The following is a 17,210-nucleotide window of genomic DNA, read 5'->3' on the forward strand; positions in this document are numbered from 1 at the left end:
CCTGCAGACACTTGGTGGCCTGGCTGGATTCTCAGTCAGATGTTGTCTAAAAACTGGTTTCTGGAGGGTCTCAGATGGTGGAAGGGCATAGTCTAGGCTTGGGGGAAGATACTCAGCACTTCTTGGAGGGAATCTTGCTGTTTTCCCTACAAATTAAAAGAAGTTGGTTACTGAAACTCTGCTAAGGCACAGGCTGCAGAGCACGGTGCCAAAGGAAGACTACAGCCCCCAATTTGCATGAATTCCAGTCTCTTTAATGGTTTTATTTTGATGTCTCAAAACACAGCTAACAACATGACTGACCCCTGACAGGAGAAAGATGAGACAAGGAAGGACAAATCCTCAGAAAGGACTAAGGCCACTGTGGCTAACTCTGCCTGACCAGAGACAGTACAGCAGTCACTTGCAACTTCCCACTTGTTTTGAGGTTTGAAGTTGGTTCCACTAAGGCATCTCTTTTTGGGTGTGCAGGTGTCTCAGCTGCAAGAGCAGTTCTTTTGGGTGGACTTTGCAGGTGGCCTCACTGCAGAGCCAGGTGACTCAGAGCATCTGACACCTCTGCTGGGGCTTGTGCCGGCGTCCTGGCCGGTATAATGTTCAGGTAAATATCATACTGCTGGTCCAGGCCAAGGTAGCTGTCACTCATGAGATACAAGGTGTAGATACACCTGCAACAGAACAAGCAAATCATCAGTTTGGACAGGAGGCCTTGGCTCCTTGGATAAAGGAATGATTTGCAAATCTCTTACTTTCCAGGGGTTTCTGGGGTGTAAAAAGCGAGGGAGGCAGTGCTGCGATTTCTGACGTAGCCACTTCTCTTCAGGGCAATCAGCTCTCTCTTATCCACTTCTCCCAGTATCAGGAACCATCCTTCATCCTTCACCTTGGGGAATCGAGGAGCCACTGCTTTGCTGTCTTGCTTTCCCTGTTGGGGAGAAGAAACAGCTCAGCAAAATCAGAAACCAACTTCCCAAAATGCCATCCTGCCTCGAAAGGAAAACTGCCTCAGAGTCACCTGCTTGTGAATGGCCACATGGGACTGGAACTTGGCCAGACAAGCAATGGCATCCTGGGCTGGCTCAGGAGCAGTGTAGCCAGCAGGACAAGGGGACACAGCCTCAAGTGGTGCCAGTGGAGGTATAGGCTGGACGTTAGGAGGGATCCACAGCCTCCCTGGGGGTGTTCAAGGCCAGGTTGGATGAGGCCTTGGGCAACCTGGGCTGGTGAGAGGTTTCCCTGCCCATAGCAGTGGATTGGAACTGGATGGTCCTTAAGGTCCCTTCCAACTCAAGCCACTCTGTGATTCTTTTGTGAGCTCTCAATCCCTGAATGGAAATCCTGTTCCCTTTCTGTGATTTAATAGATTCCAAGCTCTGTTCTCTGCAGAAGGGTTAATTGTAAACCTAGTGCCTTTAAACGAGGCTGAACAGTGTTGTTCAAGATTAATATAAAGACAGAAGCAGCACTTGAAGTCTTTGCTTGAGGCTGATGCAGCACAAGGCAAGATTATTTCAGTGATTCTTTAAGGCAGTGACTTTGCTGCTGACAGCTGAAGATGCAACGCTGCACACTCCATCATCATTCACTCCACGTGCTGGAGGTGGAAAGCTTTTACCTAAGATTTATACAGAAGGAAAAAAAGAGCACCACCACAGCAATGGAGCTTCAGAAACAGTTTGATCCAGCTGTTCCTTACAAAAGAGGGATCAAATTCCAGGAGAGGTGTATAAAAGAGCGATCGCTGCGTGAAATGCTCCTGCTCCCTTCTGTTCCATGGCTTCTGGCTAGGGGAAGCCTCTGTTGGTAACTGGCACCATAAACAGAAGTGATGAAAATACTCATTCATAGAGTGGGGTTTGGGAGTTCATTACCAGCACAGAATTGGCTTTGAGAGTGTTGCTAATTTACGTAATCATAGGATCAGTCAGGGTTGGAAGGGACCACAAGGATCAGCCAGTCCCAACCTCCCTGCCATGGGCAGGGACACCTCACACTAGAGCAGGCTGCCCAGGGCCTCATCCAGCCTGGCCTTAAATACTTTCAGGGATGAGGCTTCCACCACCTCCCTGGGCAACCTGTTCCACGCTCTCATCACCCTCATGCTGAAGAACTTCTTAACATCCAGTCTGAATCTACCCATTTCCAGCTTTGTTTCATTCCCCCCCAGGTCCCCCTCCTCAGGGCTGCTCTCAAGCCAGTCGCTGCCCATAGTAATGAAACTGCCCACAACATAACCCCTGTTTTGCTGTATAAAGCATTAGTGATACTGCAGAGGGATCATCAGAAGGCCCTGAGAAGGTCATGTACCTGGTAGCCCATCTGGCTTCTCTGCAGGTTAATCTGGAGCACGTACTCTCGGTCAGCGTGGAGTTGGAGCCACCTTCTGTCATCTGCGGCTGAAGAAGGGACAGGCACCTCGCTCTGTGCCTCAGCCTGGTCATCCCAGCAGCCCTTGATGCTCAGGCTGATGTTCAGGATTGGCAAACGACACAAGAAATTCCAAGCCTGTGGGAAAAGAAACCTCAATCCCAGTGGATTACCCCAGGCAATCCCTGCCAACGCTGGCACCACCGCAGCAGCAGCTCAGCCTGCGCTCAATGCATTTACTCTACATGACTCAGGTTTTTGTTATCTCCCAGAATATCATATGTGTAATTGTAGGACTCTCAAGCACAAGCATAAAATACTTTTCATTAACCTCCTACTCCACTTCCTTCTAAGCAACTAAAACAAACAGGAACCTCCTCGAGCACGCTGCGTGTGCCCTGCCAAGCTTGCGGCGCCGCGAACGCAGGAACAATTCCTTCCCACTCCCGATTAAAGTATTTTTTCCCTATAAGCCACTTAAAAACTGGCATAATTAAGTTTTAAATTAAACTTCCTTAGCATAATCCATAAAGAAGGAGTCATTGCAGTGCTAATTAACAATGGGCAAACCTCAGAGAGTTCAGAGGATCAGTTCAGATAATTAACCAAAAGTTCGGCTGCACACCCAGAGTTATCCCTGGGTTTCTTTTCTCTCTAAGGTTTTCCTGCACTGATCTTCACAAACTCTCCTTTCTCACAGCCCTCCCGAGAAATCTGAAGGCTCTGTGGTTTCTCATGAACTGCTACAGCTCAGAAGCCCTCAACTTTCAATTATCCTTGGATGGAGAACTGTTTGTGTTAGATGCATAGGGCTGCAGCAAGAGCAGTGCAGCCAGAGGGCAAGAGAGGGGATTCTGCCCTTTGCTCTGCTCTGCTGAGAGCCCACCTCAAACACTGCATCCAGTTCTGGTGTCGTGGAATCACAGAATCAAGCAGGTTGGAAGAGAGCTCCAAGATCATCCAGTACAAAGTAGCACCCAGCCCTATCCAGTCAACTAGATCATGGCACTAAGTGCCCCAGCCAGGCTTGGCTTCAACACCTCCAGGCACAGCCACTCCACCACCTCCCTGGACAGCCCATTCCAATGCCAATCACTCTCTCTGACAACAGCTTCCTCCTAACATCCAGCCTAGACCTCCCCTGACACCACTTGAGGCTGTGTCCCCTTGTTCTGCTGCTGGGTGCCTGGCAGAAGAGACCAACCTCAGCTGGCTACAGCCTCCCTGCAGGGGACAGCAATGAGCTCTGCCCTGAGCCTCCTCTGCTGCAGGCTGCACCCCCCCAGCTCCCTCAGCCTCTCCTCTCAGGGCTGTGCTCCAGGCCCCTCACAGCTTTGGCGCCCTCCTGTGGACACCTTCCTGTACTTCAACATCTCTCTTGAATGGAGGAGCCCAGAACTGGACACAGCACTCAAGGTGTGGCCTGAGCAGCGCTGAGCACAGGGGCAGAAGAACCTCCCTTGTCCTGCTGCCCATGCTCATCATGAGAAGGACCTCACGAGAAGGACATGGAGCTGTTGGAGCAAGTCCAAAGGAGGGCGCCAAAGTGATCCAAGGGCTGGAGCAGCTCTGCTACAATTCACAGTTGGTGTAGCTGAACAGGAGGCTCTCCTCCACCTTCACAAGGCACCCTGAAAATGCAGCCCCAGGAGCTCTCATTTTGGTCTGTCAGGGAGGAAAAGCAGCAGCTTTGTCTGGAAAAAGGCTAACCCAGGTTTTCGTTTTTGTGGGCCAAGCAGCTTGTGTTTCTGGCAACCTCCTTGCACGTTGGTGGTGCTTGGTGTGCTGCCCATGGCCTTCTCTGTGCTGCAAGACCCAGAGCCCTAACAACCACTCAGTCTGTGCTCTGGTGACATCAGCACCGTCACTTGTGCTGCTGGGGACACACAGTCAGGGACACAGTGGCCAGGGCGAGCAGACCTGAGCCCACTGCCACAGGAGAAGCTGCTGCTGTCCCTCTCTCCAGCACTCTCCCACCAGCTGGCTGTCCCCTGCCCCATCCCGACGTGCCCTGTGCTGTGATGGTGCAGCTGGCTGGACCAGCTTGTGAGCCATTCTGGTGATGGCATGAACTGAGGCAGCTTAAAGGCTGCTTGTGGAAGCAAGTTCTGCAATGCTGTCAGTGCTCTGCATGGGCACAAACTCTCCATGCCACTGAGAGATGTGGCCCAGCCTCCTGCCAGGCTGGCACAAGCCACTTGGCTACAGGTCATTTTGACTGCCAGTGAAAGGGCTGGTATGGTCCCTCCTTCCCTCCTCTGCAGATGCTGGTTCCCACCTCCTTGCCAGCACCAGCGCCAGGAGTTGTGCAGCTGTGCAGGGAGCCAGGTCAGGAGAGGTGAAAGTGGCACACAGAGGGCAGGGCTGCCCATTCTGGCGGCAGTGCTGACTTAGGCCAGATTAAAATGGCTGCACCACCAGAGCCTGGCTGCAGCAAATGAGAAAACCCATTTAGGCTAGAAACTAATCTCCCCTTTCCCTCTTGTGTGTGCTGCATGAACAGCTGTGTCTGCTCAGTGGGGAAGCGGCAGAGGGCCAGCTGTGAGCCCTCAAGAGCTGCAGGGTAAAAGCAGGGGATGCTGAGGAGTTGCACTGCTGCTCTTCCTAGTGCCTTAGCTGAGAAAGGACAGGGAAACTAAGAGAAAGCAACCGGCTAGAGCCATAAAAGATGCCTCTTTGCCCACATTCCAAACTGGAAAAGGGGAGGAGAAAAGGCAGCACCCTGAAGGAGGAGAAAACCCACCACAGACACTAATTAATTGGCTGTTGCCAGGATTTTGCTACACAGAGGACACTCCTAAAATCACCCCAGCAGGTGACAGCAGCTGAGGCAGGCTGGGCAGGAGCACCTCGGCTGGCAGAAAGTTACTGCAGGAACCGCAGAGACCGCTGAGAGAAACGCAGAGATCAGAGGCACAGCCTAAGTGGTCCTCCAATCGAGGCTGTCAGCTCTCAAAGTCTGCCTTTCAGCGAGGGTTAGGACTGTAACTAACTTGGGGCAAATTAAACTCAGGCTCCCCACAGCACTTAGCTATTTCTTGACTGTTTTCCTGGGTGTGTTTTTGCTGTATAGGAGGACGACACAAGTCAATCACCCCCTCTAAAACATGCCAGCCTGCCCAAAGCCTGCCTGCACAGACACACCAGACACACATGTATTTACCTACCAAAGCCACAATCACAGGAGAAATTCTTCCTGAACCCTCTGATAACATCATTAGCATTTCTGCCAATAAGCTGTCTCTCCAGGACTTAGCCTAATATTCCAAATCCATGAGCAGCTTCAAGAGCTGCTATTTAACAATTAATTACCAATCTGCTTAAAAGATATTCCCTTCTTTCCAAATGTGACGATTCCTTCCTTTCCCAGGCTGCTTCAGACTGATGACACAATCACAGGAGCACCCAGGTTAGCAAAGCCCCTCAGGATCACCAAGTCCAACCTAGAACCCTACTCTACAGCATTCACCTTAAACCATACCCCTAAGCACCACAACCAAATGATCTTTTAAACAGTCTCAAGTTGTGCCAGGGGAGGTCTAGGCTGGATGTTAGGAGGAAGTTGTTGGCAGAGAGAGTGATTGGCATTGGAATGGGCTGCCCAGGGAGGTGGTGGAGTGGCCGTGGCTGGAGGTGTTGAAGTCAAGCGTGGCTGGGGCACTTAGTGCCATGGTCTGGTTGATTAGCCAGGGCTGAGTGCTAGGTTTGGCTGGGTGACCTTGGAGGCCTCTTCCAGCCTGGTTGATTCTATGATGCTGTCCAGCTCCAGCATTTTGTTGTAGCAGTTTGATGCTAGTAGCAGGTTTCAGATATATGTTCAATACACTGTAAGGGAGGAGCAAAAGGCTTGGTAAGAAAAGAGCAGTTTTGGCAATTCAGTGGTGCCCTTACCACTTAATCTGACTGTGTTCAGGTTTGGTGCCACGATGCTAAGCCTGCAAACTTAAGATTTTTTCTGGAAAGAAAACACATCCTAAAGGTGAGGATAATTTCCTGCTTAGCCCCTAAGCCTGCACTGAAAGACTTTCTGCATGAAGACACTCAAAGGGCCATTTCAATCTGAATTTTCACTCCTGCAAGGGATTATAATAGGTTGTTTTTTTTTTTCTCCTGGGGAAAAAAACAACCCCAAACCAGAAGCCATAAAGAATACAAACTACTGGCACTGAGATTTCACATCTGCAGCAGTAACACTGCTGTGGCTTTGCCTTTCCCAACCCAGGGAAACGAAACTTTGTGCTTGGCTGATGCTAAGATTCTGTTTCCCTCTCTCCTCCGCATCTGTATTTACAAACAGATCTGGGGAGGCAGAGAGTCACTCACAGTGTGAACGGAGACACCACATACACACAAGCTATTTTGGAAGAAGCTGCTAAGACATTTCAATACCAGCCAAACATATTTATCTGAGGATTAATCTTCATCTATTGAATCAGACGAGAACACTGCCATGCATACAATTATTTAATTAGCAGCCAAATCCTCTGCCAGTCAGCAGCCGTTCCAGGCATACTGATGGGGCAGGAGATGCAAATCTCACAGTAGTACTGCTTTTTCTCATTACTACTGCAATTAGCACTTAAATTGATGCTTTAAACATACTAATTTCTGGAATAATTCAGGATTTGTATGTTACCTGGAATCGCCTCGCTGCGGAGACGCCACCAGATTGCTACGCAAATTGAAGCACTTTTGAGCCAAATAACCATCATCATATCAGACAGAGCCAATTTGCATTTGCTTTTAAAGATAACAGAATGGCAATTTATGCAAATAAATTAACTAAGTTTACTTCTGAGTTCTCCCTGAACTAATTACGACTATGTTCTGATTTTTTTCCTTCCCTGGCAGCTCCAAGTTGGACTGGAATCAATGTGTATTATGTTAGAAGTCTGTTGTTCAGGGAAGCCTTCTCTGGAGCTCTCTGCATTCCCTTAATTCAGAATTTTGATGTTAATTTAGTTACAAATGCAGATGTCTGTTATAGGCATTTCAGCTCTTTTCTGACTGTTTGCAGCCCAGTAAATAGCTTTAGCTGGAGCTGAACAGTCAAAGGCAGGACATGTTGCTCTGCTTTTAAACAGTCAAACCAAAAAACCAACCCCCAACCCCATCTGAAATGTGGGTTTTGGAGCTTCTCATCTTTTGTACGCTGATTTGAAAGCAATCAGCTTAGCAAGTGGTGGATGCTGTGGAGCTGAGAGCTGTGCTTTGCTGGGAATGGCTGGAAAATCAAACTGGGAACAAGGCTCCAGCAGCACCAACCATTTGGAGCAGCTTTTTTATTCTGCCAAGTGTGAATTTCCAACCTGCCTTCTGGTTTTTTGGTTTCCAATAGACAGTGAGTGCTGGATCTTTTACCCGAGGTGTCTCAGGAAACAATGGTGTTTGAGAGAGCACTTCAGCAGGCAGCCGTGCTGACATTTGCAATGCATGTATTCCTCCTGCCAGGGAGAGGTGCCTAACACTCGGCAGATTGAATGACCCAGAGAAGCGTCTTTAGGGCAAAGAGATGTGCTAAAATCAGCCAGAAATCAGCCTCTGTTACTGCTTAGTAGGGAATAAGTGAAGATAATATTCAGAAAGCAGGCAGAGAAGAACCTTTGTGAAGCCAGCAGCACCTGCAAATTAGAGCATTGAACGTGGTGCACTTTATACAGGACATCAGATGGTATTTGCTGAGGGGAAATGAGGAAAGGATTTCTTTCCCCAACCGCTCTTCATTCCCAATCCCACTGCTAACGAGCAGGGGTAGGAAGCATTACCTGTGAAACCTGTGCTGCTTGCAACTCGCTGCCCACAATGGAAGCAAAAACATTCTCCTTTCCTTCACAGGCAGCCATTAGTTCGGGAAGACACTCGATAGGTCCTTGGTAACCTCCATGCGCACTCTTCCTTTTGCCTTGGCTCCACTTCCTGACACAGACAGCAAAACATATGCGCAGGGAGGGAAAGCAAACATTTGTTTTCAGTTGTTTTGCTGCTAAAACTCAATGGTGGTTTCTGTTATTAGGTCTGGGTAGCATTAAGCACTGCATCATTCAGGCATCTGGAGAGCTGTGCGTTACCTATGATGCTAAGATAGATACTAATGTGTTTTAAAAATGGATTAAAACAAAGAGATAATTCATATACAGAGTTAGAGTTGGAACCCTTCCTCTTGTTAATTTGTCTGGCATCCTGATCCTCAAAATTACCTGTGGGGGTTAATTAATCAATGAATATTGAAAACAAACCCAGAAACTGCATGTGGGAGAGCATCAGTTCTTAACTGTAAGGGTGACACAGGCTGCCCAGAGAGGTTGCCTTTCCATCCCTGTCTGGATGTGTTCCTGTGCAACCTGCACTGGATTCAATGGTCCTGCTCTGGCAGAGGGGTTGGACTGGAAGACCTCCAGTGGTGCCTTCCAAACCCTAACATCCTGTGATCCTGTCATCACTGAGGAAGAATTTTATTCAAGGCTTGACAGGGCTCTGGGCAACCTAATCTAGTTGAGGATGTCCCTGCTGACTGCAGCAGGGGTTGGACTGGATGACCTTCGGAGGCGCCTTCCAACCCAGACCATTTTGTGACTGCATGAAGAGTTCTGCTCCCGCTGCATCAGTAAACACCTTCGGGCACAACAAGGACACTCAGAGACGATCAGCAGTCAGAAGGGGAATGGCTGCAAAGGCTTAGGAGAGTTACCTACCGGAAAAGGTAGAGGTGGTGCAGCTCTACGTTGGGCAAAGTAAGCAGGGAAGAGTCATGGATCCACCTGCCCTGGACCACCATCTGCACCAGGTTGGTGATGTTGAGAGCGGTCACCAGCCAGCCGTGGTGTGCTGCGACGTCCAACATTGCCTGGGCAAAAGGAACACACACAGAGCAGGCAAGCTCAGCTGTGCCGCTGGGGCAAACGGAATCATTGAGTGCCAGGCTGCAAGGGACCCTGAGCATCATCACCTGCTCCAACCTCACACACACCAGTGACAGCATTTCCTTACTTCATGCTTTGGATACAGCAGCTTCTGGGCTTTTGACTCGGGAATTTACTTCAGTCTCTATTGATGTCAGTAGGCACCTTTGGAATGAACCTTGAAACACCCAGGGATTAAACCCTGCATCATCATCGACTCTCACCCTTGAAAAGGAAACATGGCCCACGTTTTTGGGGGTGAGAGCAGAAGGTGGGACTGTTTTGTAAGGAAAGATGTCTCTTCTACTTAATCCAACTCGGAACGAAAGGAACAAACCTCAGTGCTCACTGTCAAGGAGGACACCACTAACTGCAGCGCTGGGTTGCACTCTGAAATGAGAGCTCGGCCAGGCCTGCACCATTACTCTCAGCTGTTTAAGGACAAGCACCAGGTTCTTACATTTGTGCACAAAATGAATCCTGATGGCACTTACCAGTAGCAGTTGTTGTTATTTTAACTCTTGAAGTGGACTGGATAAAACTCCTCAAACTTAATGAGAATTTCTGAGGTTTAGCAAATCTTGAAGAAGAAACACAAACCAGCTAAGAGTTTAGCTAGGGTGAGCCAGGGCAGGCAGAAATGAGGTGGATTTCCCCCTGGCCATTTTCAACAGTTGGCTGTTTTGGGACTGAGGGGTGCTCGGCTGTCTCTTCTTAGGCATCTCTATCCTGAAGCTGAAAAGCTTTCCCAAAGTACTGAACCCCCCCCAAAGCACCAAAAATCCCCTGTCCAGCTACACATCAAAGCACCACTCCGCGTTCCATGCTCTGGGAGGTTCTGCTGCGTTTTCACTTAGTGTGTTTTTGCCAACACAAGTACAAGATACACTCTGAGTATTACTACCATAAAGACCTCAACCTGCGAAACTCAGTGGGGATGGAGCACTGCAAGAGGCCAAACTGACAGGAAAACAAATCTTCTGCCTCTTTTTTTTGTCCTGACTGGACTTAGACTCTGTTTGGTTAGCCAGACTTTAGGAGAAGGCACTAAATGAGCTTTTGGCTGCACCATTTTCTTTCTTACATGTTTATTTCTTTTGAGTATATAGCACAACTTTTATCCTGTCTGGACCACATTAAAGTCCTTATTATCATTTACAGAAGCACATCAGCTGTTGCAGAAGATGATGTTCCAACATTAGTTGTCTTGCTTGCTTGCTTGGCATCACAATAAATTGTGGGCCCTCTAGCTCAGTAAAAAGTCATGTATTTAAAAGTGGTTTGCCAGGTGGGAAGTAAAGAATTTGATCCAAAGCACTAGAAAATGTTTTCTAAAGCAAGTAAGAGAAGAGGCTGCTCTGCTCACCAGCTCCAGTGCTTTAAATACCATCCTCTGGGCGTTAGGATTTTAGGACTGGGCCGAAGATGCTTCCAGGGGAGTTTTTCTTTTAAAGACAAACGATACTGTTTGACACTTCCTCAGCCAGCAGATCTCTGCGTGGCTTCAACTTATTTTCCAGGCAGTGGTGCAATGAGGAGAGGCTGTCTATGGAAAGTCTTTACATGGAATCCAATGTTTTACGGCCAAACAAAAGGCAGCATTTACTTAAGGCAAACTAAACAGTGAAATCTTCTTTAAACAAAGGAGTTGTTTACACACGCAGAGCTATTTCAATTAAATCACCCTGATTCTGGAGAAATACTGAGCTGAAAGACAGAAGGCAGCCCCCGGCCTGGCCCAGCCACTCAGTTGATTTTAGCAGTTTACAAAGCAATTCCAACAGGTTTGATTCCAGCTCGGGGGCGAGAAGATCAGAGGCGCTTAGAAAAATATTGAACGCCTCAGCCTGCATTGCACAAACGTTGGCTCATTTCTCAGCAGTTGTGGATAAAGTGCCTCCCAGCTAATAAAGAGCAAGATTTAACATTTAACTTGGCTGCTTGGGGGGGAAGAGCCCTGCTACCCTGCCGTGCTCCAGGAACATTCCCAACGACCCTAAGAATAAGCACCTGGCAGCGCAACAGCCGTGGGGTTCTCTCCCTGCCTTTTCACTGCGGCTCACCGAGCTGATTTCCAGGTACGACTATTTGTTTGCCTGGCAGAAAAGAACATCAGGTGAGACTTCACACCTCAAAGGAGCAGCTTCGTGGCCTTATATTTTACCTGACAGACAATAAAATTAGGTTAGAACACACACCTGAAAGGAGCAGCTTCGTGGCCTTACTTTTCCTGCCTAACAGAAAACAAAATCAGGTAAAAGCCCAAGCAAACAAAAAATCACACCTGAAAGGGGCAGGTTTGTGGCCTTATTTTTTTGCCTAACAGAAAACAGAACCAAGTAAAAAAAAAAAATCACACCTGAAAGGAGCAGCTTCGTGGCCTTACTTTTTTTTGCCTAACAGAAAACAAAATCAGGGCAAAAAACCACCACCACCAAAAATCTCATCTGAAAGGAGCAGCTTCGTGGGCGCAGGATTTCTGTGCTGGTTCACTTGGCTGTCAGTCAGATAGAGCTGTTCTCAGCAAGCACCAGAGTGAAGCCCAGGTTTCAGACTTGCCAGCTGAGTCACTCTTTGCCTGCTCTCACACTTTCAAGCACGATGAAGCCTACCCACATGCTGCAGCCCATGTCTCTGGGTGTTTGGCTGAGACAATGTGGAGTCCCTCTCCTTTCCTCCACTACCTGGCTCTTGTCCTTTCCTTCCTGCTGTTCTGACACAGTCTGAAGCAGCATTTTCCTCAGTGCTAGGTGAGGGACAGTGGCTGGCAGCTCTCCTGTCTGTCCCACAAGCAGCACCAGTAAGCTCTACTTCCAGCCAGCATGAAGCAGTGGTACTGTCACAGGACGCTTCTGAGGACACAAGCACAACACTGCTCTCATTGTTTTCTTCCTTTTGCTGTCTTCAAATCTACTCCCCTACCCCCATCCCTCTTTTAACAGAGGTTTGAAAAGGGGAAAGGAAGAGAGAGGACGTAAGAGAAAGATAAATCTAACCCAAGCTATGCACTGAAATTAACTGGAGGATCCTTTCACACAGAAAATCTCCTGGAAATTGATAGAGGCCTCCAGACAGATACCCCGTGGGGAGCAAGGAAAGCCTCTGTGTGTGAGGCTCTGTGTTCCACATTGTTATAATGAATCCACATGGCAAATCCTCTTTTCCTCCTTATTTTCTGCTTCTTCACCCATAGAATTTATTCACAGCATCTCTATCTGGATGCGAAATCCAAGGCAGTGACATTGTGAAGAAGCCAGAACAATGGTGAAGTTGGCTGGTTTCAGCTGCTGCCTTGGAAACCTGCACACGTTTTGCTTCCCCCTAAGTGTAAAACACACAGAGGCTTGAGACTCACTCAGATGGGCACTCACATGCCTCTGAATACTCAAGGTAACAAACTGAGTCACTCCATTACCTCCAAATCAGCTCTATGAAAAGGAGCAGCTATTAAAGTACAGAAGTGGTGAAGGAAAAGTGTGCAAGCATTTAATATTTACCTCAGCTGCTGCCTAACAGTTTCTCCTCCAGCCACTTGCTTGGTTTGCTGTTGTTTTTAAGTGCAAAACCAGCATCACTTTCTAGAGATTGGTGGCTTTTCAACTTGCATCTTGCAAAGAAGGAAGCAGTTTCTAAACACTGTAAAGCCAACAAGACAGGAACAGATTAGAGTATTACTCCAAACCAAAAGATGGCACAAATTGGTTAGCTGCCTTTCCTCTCAGCACAGGCTAAGTCTCATCACAGAGAAAACAACAGACACGAAGTAACTGCTGCAGAACAAGCACATCTGCCTTCCTCACATGCCCACCCATCCCCACCAGATCTGTCTAGCAACTGCAGGGGCTTGCATTTTAGCAGCTGTTGGCAAAGTTGAGCATTATTTTTCTTGGTATTACTTCCACATCTTTCCTTTGCAAGCCAGACACTGTGGCTCACTCTTGTAGGACTGGGTAGGTGGCAGGGGAGCAGTCTGTGCACCTAGCTGAGCTCCTGTTCAAATGACTTAAGCAGCTTTTTGCCCTTATGCTGAGTTATTGCAGTGTTCAAATGAAAGAGCTTGCATCTGATTAGCACAGACTGCACACTGCTTGCAATAATTTCTTCTGCTGCTTCAAATCACCTGGCACACAACTCTGGATGCACCAAGCATTTGGACTGAAAGACTGTGAATGTAAATGCCATTGTAAATGCTGCAAACATTAATGTCAGCATTTTGTGGCTACATGACAGTCAAAGCAAGTGGTGATGAAGCTAAAGGAACAATGCTGTGGGTAGAGAGGCTAAGGAGCCCAAGGCAACCTAAGCTGAGAACCCCATCTGTGACTACCCAGCTAAAAGGTGACTGGGTGAGGGCACTGCTGGTAATGACTCAGTGGCTGGAGGCTGAAACTTGAGGCTGAGTTACCTGGCTCAAGTTTATCCACTCTGCAAAGCTTCACTTTATTTTTCTTTGGTGCCAGTGCCTTACCACCTTTGACACGTTCTGGAGCACCTCCACTTGGGAAAGAGAGGGTTGGTACATTGATGTATACAGCCCTCCAAGCAGGATGACATTCACCTTAGACTTGAAAGTTCAGGTAATGCAAATCCAGCACATTCCCAGCTGAACTAATGCAAGCCTTACTCTGCAGGGATGCTTGGAGGAAGGCAGTAAGTGTTTCAAAGAATTCAGCTGTGTAAGACACTTCAGAGGCTGTTACTTTACAAAGTTGGTTGGGTTTTGCACCTGAGTTTATGGTGCACTGTGTTCCAATGGAAAGGACTCCAAACATCCTCACTCTTGGCTTTGCTGCATGCCAAGTCCTGCTGTCTAGCATTAGACTTCAGTCTCTGGAGTGACCTCACCTGCAGTGCTGTGCCCAGCTCTGGAGCCCTCAATGCAGCAAGGACACAGACCTGATGGGGAGGGTCCAGAGGAGGGCCACAAAAATGATGAAGAGGGTTGAAGCAGCTCTGCTATGAGGACAGGCTGAGGGAGCTGGGAGTTGTTCAGCCTGGAGAAGAAAAGGCTCCAGGGAGACCTTAAAGCAGCCTGCTGGGACCTGAAAGGGGATACAAGAAAGCTACAGAGGGACTGTTTGCAAAGGCCTGCAGGGACAGGACAAGGGGCAAAGGCTTCAAACTAGAGCAGAACAGATTGGATGTGAGGAACAAATGCTGCACCATGAGGGTGCTGGACCACTGCAACAGGTTGCCCAAGAAAGTGATTGAGGCCCCATCCCTGGAGATATTGAAGGTGAGGCTGGAAGAAGGCTCTGAGCACGCTGCTCTAGTGGAGGATGTCCCTGCTGAGTGCAGGGGGTTGGACTGGATGAGCTTTGGAGGTCCCTTCCAACACAGACCATTCTATGCTTCCATGAAAACTACTAAAGCAAATGGAATGGTCTCTAATGACAGCTTTTTATAGATAGACATATTTTATAGATATATACAGACTGGTACTGAATGAAACAAGAAAGTGTAGAGCATGACAGAGGTAAAGGCAGCTACAGAATGTGCTACCAGCAATGCAGATTGGCAGGGCACAGCCCAAGGTGACCACAACTTGTTGAGCTCCAATAGCCAAATTATTTTCAGACTGATAGTTAATAAATTGTCATTCCCTCCTATGCCAGGGGACTGCAAACACAATCACATGTTTTGAATGCAATTCTCTTGGCAAGGAATCTCAGTTTCCTCCCCTGAACAAGGCTGGCAATGCTGCCAGATCTCCTAGAAACCTCCCCAGGATACGAGGAGCAGCCACAGCCTCTCGCTCACGGTGACGCTGCCCTCTTCCCAGCCAGCTTCAAAGCAGCAATGCAATGTTTTGTCAATAATTAGAATTGTTGGAGTGCATTCACAAGAATCCTTTCCAGTGGCAACAGTTCTTCCCAGTAACTTTCTCCTGAACTTTTAGCCCCATAAGGTTAGCATTCAGGAAGCTCAGCTGCTGTCTAACAAACTTAATTAATCAAAAAGTCATTTCCGAGCTGTAACTATGAGTAAAAGTGCTTCAAGTGTGCTAGCAAGCCTACAAGTTAATCAAAATGCTAATGCAGTACAAATTAAAGTTGTGATTAACATTTCACAGTAGCTGCTTAAGTGAATTGATCACACAAATGGGTTAAGCATTACTCATTTCCTCCAGCCCCAACTGGGAAAAGGTTTGTCATGGGTGGGGGAGGGATTACATCTAAGCGGCACCAAATCATCACTAACCTGGCACCAAGATGCTCACCAGGTATCTGCAGCAAGCCAAAGCCCCCAGCACCACTGCCAGAGAGGTGACCCTCCCTTCTGCCACACACATCTCCAGGAAACACGAGCAGGCAGGAAGCGATCCCAGCACACCCAGGCACCTTCACAACAAAGCCAGCCACTGCTGGCTGGAACTGGAGTGAGCTTTGCTGCCCAGCGCTGGACAGCTGCTGCAGCACCTCTCCGACAAAGACAGGCTGAAAGAGCTGGGGCTGTTCAGCCTGGAGAAGAGAAGGCTCTGGGAAGACCTTAGAGCAGCATTTCAGTATCTGAAGCAGACCTACAGCAAGGCCGAGGAGAGGCTGTTCAGAAGCGCCTGCAGTGACAGAACAAGGGGCAATGGTTTGAAGCTGGAGCAGAGGAGATTTAGGTTGGACAGTAGAAGGAAGTGAGTGGTGAAAACACTGGAAATAGCTGCCCAGGGACGTGGCTGAGGCCCTGGAGACATCCAAGATAATACTGGATGAGTCCAGAGCAGGTCACGAGGATGCCCAGTGGTTCTGTGGTCCACAACCTCCCTGAAGGTGTTCAGCACCAGGTTGGATAAGGACTTGAGCGATCTGTTCTAGCGGGAGGTGCCCCTGCCTGTGGCAGGGGGTTGGTACTGGCTGAGCTTTGAGGTCCCTTTCAACCTAAACCATTCTATGATTCTATGTGGCCCTGGGCAGCCTGCTCTAGTTGGAGGTGTCCTTGCTGACTGCAAGGGGGATGCACAAGATCAGTTTTGGGGGTCTCTTCCAACCCAAAAATCAGATTATGTGGAGGAGGAACATGATGGGAAAGGCAGAGCTGTCAGTGACAGTTCTGAGCTCCTGGGACATGTCCAGAGAGGGGCAGCAAGGCTGGGGAGGGGCCTGGAGCAGAGCCCTGTGAGGAGAGGCTGAGGGAGCTGGGGGGGTGCAGCCTGCAGCAGAGGAGGCTCAGGGCAGAGCTCATTGCTGTCTGCAGCTGCCTGCAGGGAGGCTGTAGCCAGGTGGGGTTGGGTTCCTCTCCCAGGTAACCAACAGAAGAAGGGGACACAGTCTGAAGTGATGCCAGGGGAGGTCTAGGATGGATGTTGGGAGGAAGTTGTTGTCAGAGAGAGTGATTGGCATTGGAATGGGCTGCCCAGGGAGGTGGTGGAGTGGCCATGCCTGGAGGTGTTGCAGCCAAGCCTGGCTGGGGCACTTAGTGCCATTGTCTGGTTGCTTGGCCAGGGCTGGGTGCTAGGTTGGGCTGGCTGAGCTTGGGGCTCTCTTCCAACCTGCTTGATTGTATGATAGCAGCATGAGGTCCTTGCCTTGGGGGTGTGCACATTCCCTGTGTGCTTTGAAATCTGCCTCCATGTCCACCCTCTCTCTGTGCACAGCCACCCTACTGAGATGCATTTAACACCTTCATGGGTAAACACTTCTCAGGGGTTAAGGCTGAGTTCCACAGCAGTTCTACTCCTGCCAACATTAAAATATTTTATCAACGATTACAGCACAAGTGGAGGCTTGTGGCCAATCCCAGTGCAAAGCCAGCCACTGCCACATCATTTCTGAGCAGAGGCTGCCCTGCTGGATCTGAGACTGGCAGCATTACTGCCTCAATTATCCATTTCAATTAATGCAAATATAGGCCAGAGTCTCAGGGCTGCAGAGGAAGAAGTGAGTGCTGAATACACACTCACCAAATGTAAGGCTTGATAAGAGAGGTGGAAGAGAGATTAGTTTGAGTCTG

The 17,210-nt window shown here is 48.7% G+C and overlaps 1 protein-coding gene across 2 annotated transcripts in view; it reads right to left on the reverse strand.

Annotated features, from left to right (window-relative positions):
- Window positions 1–232: 232 nt before the first annotated feature.
- Window positions 233–17,210, reverse strand: part of ASCC3 (activating signal cointegrator 1 complex subunit 3) — a 161,512-nt gene continuing 144,534 nt past the window's right edge. The window contains exons 38-42 of one of the 2 annotated variants that reach the window (XM_064170382.1): window positions 9,060–9,211; window positions 8,133–8,283; window positions 2,308–2,505; window positions 750–925; window positions 233–668 (exon numbers count right to left, since the gene is read on the reverse strand). In XM_064170382.1, the coding sequence (XP_064026452.1) occupies window positions 521–668; window positions 750–925; window positions 2,308–2,505; window positions 8,133–8,283; window positions 9,060–9,211 (825 nt within the window). In that variant the 3' untranslated portion in view covers window positions 233–520. Of the gene's footprint in view, window positions 669–749; window positions 926–2,307; window positions 2,506–8,132; window positions 8,284–9,059; window positions 9,212–12,763; window positions 12,903–17,210 lie in introns of those variants that run through there. The other variant, XM_064170383.1, reaches the window with a different exon arrangement.

This window comes from Pogoniulus pusillus, chromosome 33, assembly GCF_015220805.1.
Source record: "Pogoniulus pusillus isolate bPogPus1 chromosome 33, bPogPus1.pri, whole genome shotgun sequence".
NCBI classification, from domain to species: Eukaryota; Metazoa; Chordata; class Aves; order Piciformes; family Lybiidae; genus Pogoniulus; species Pogoniulus pusillus.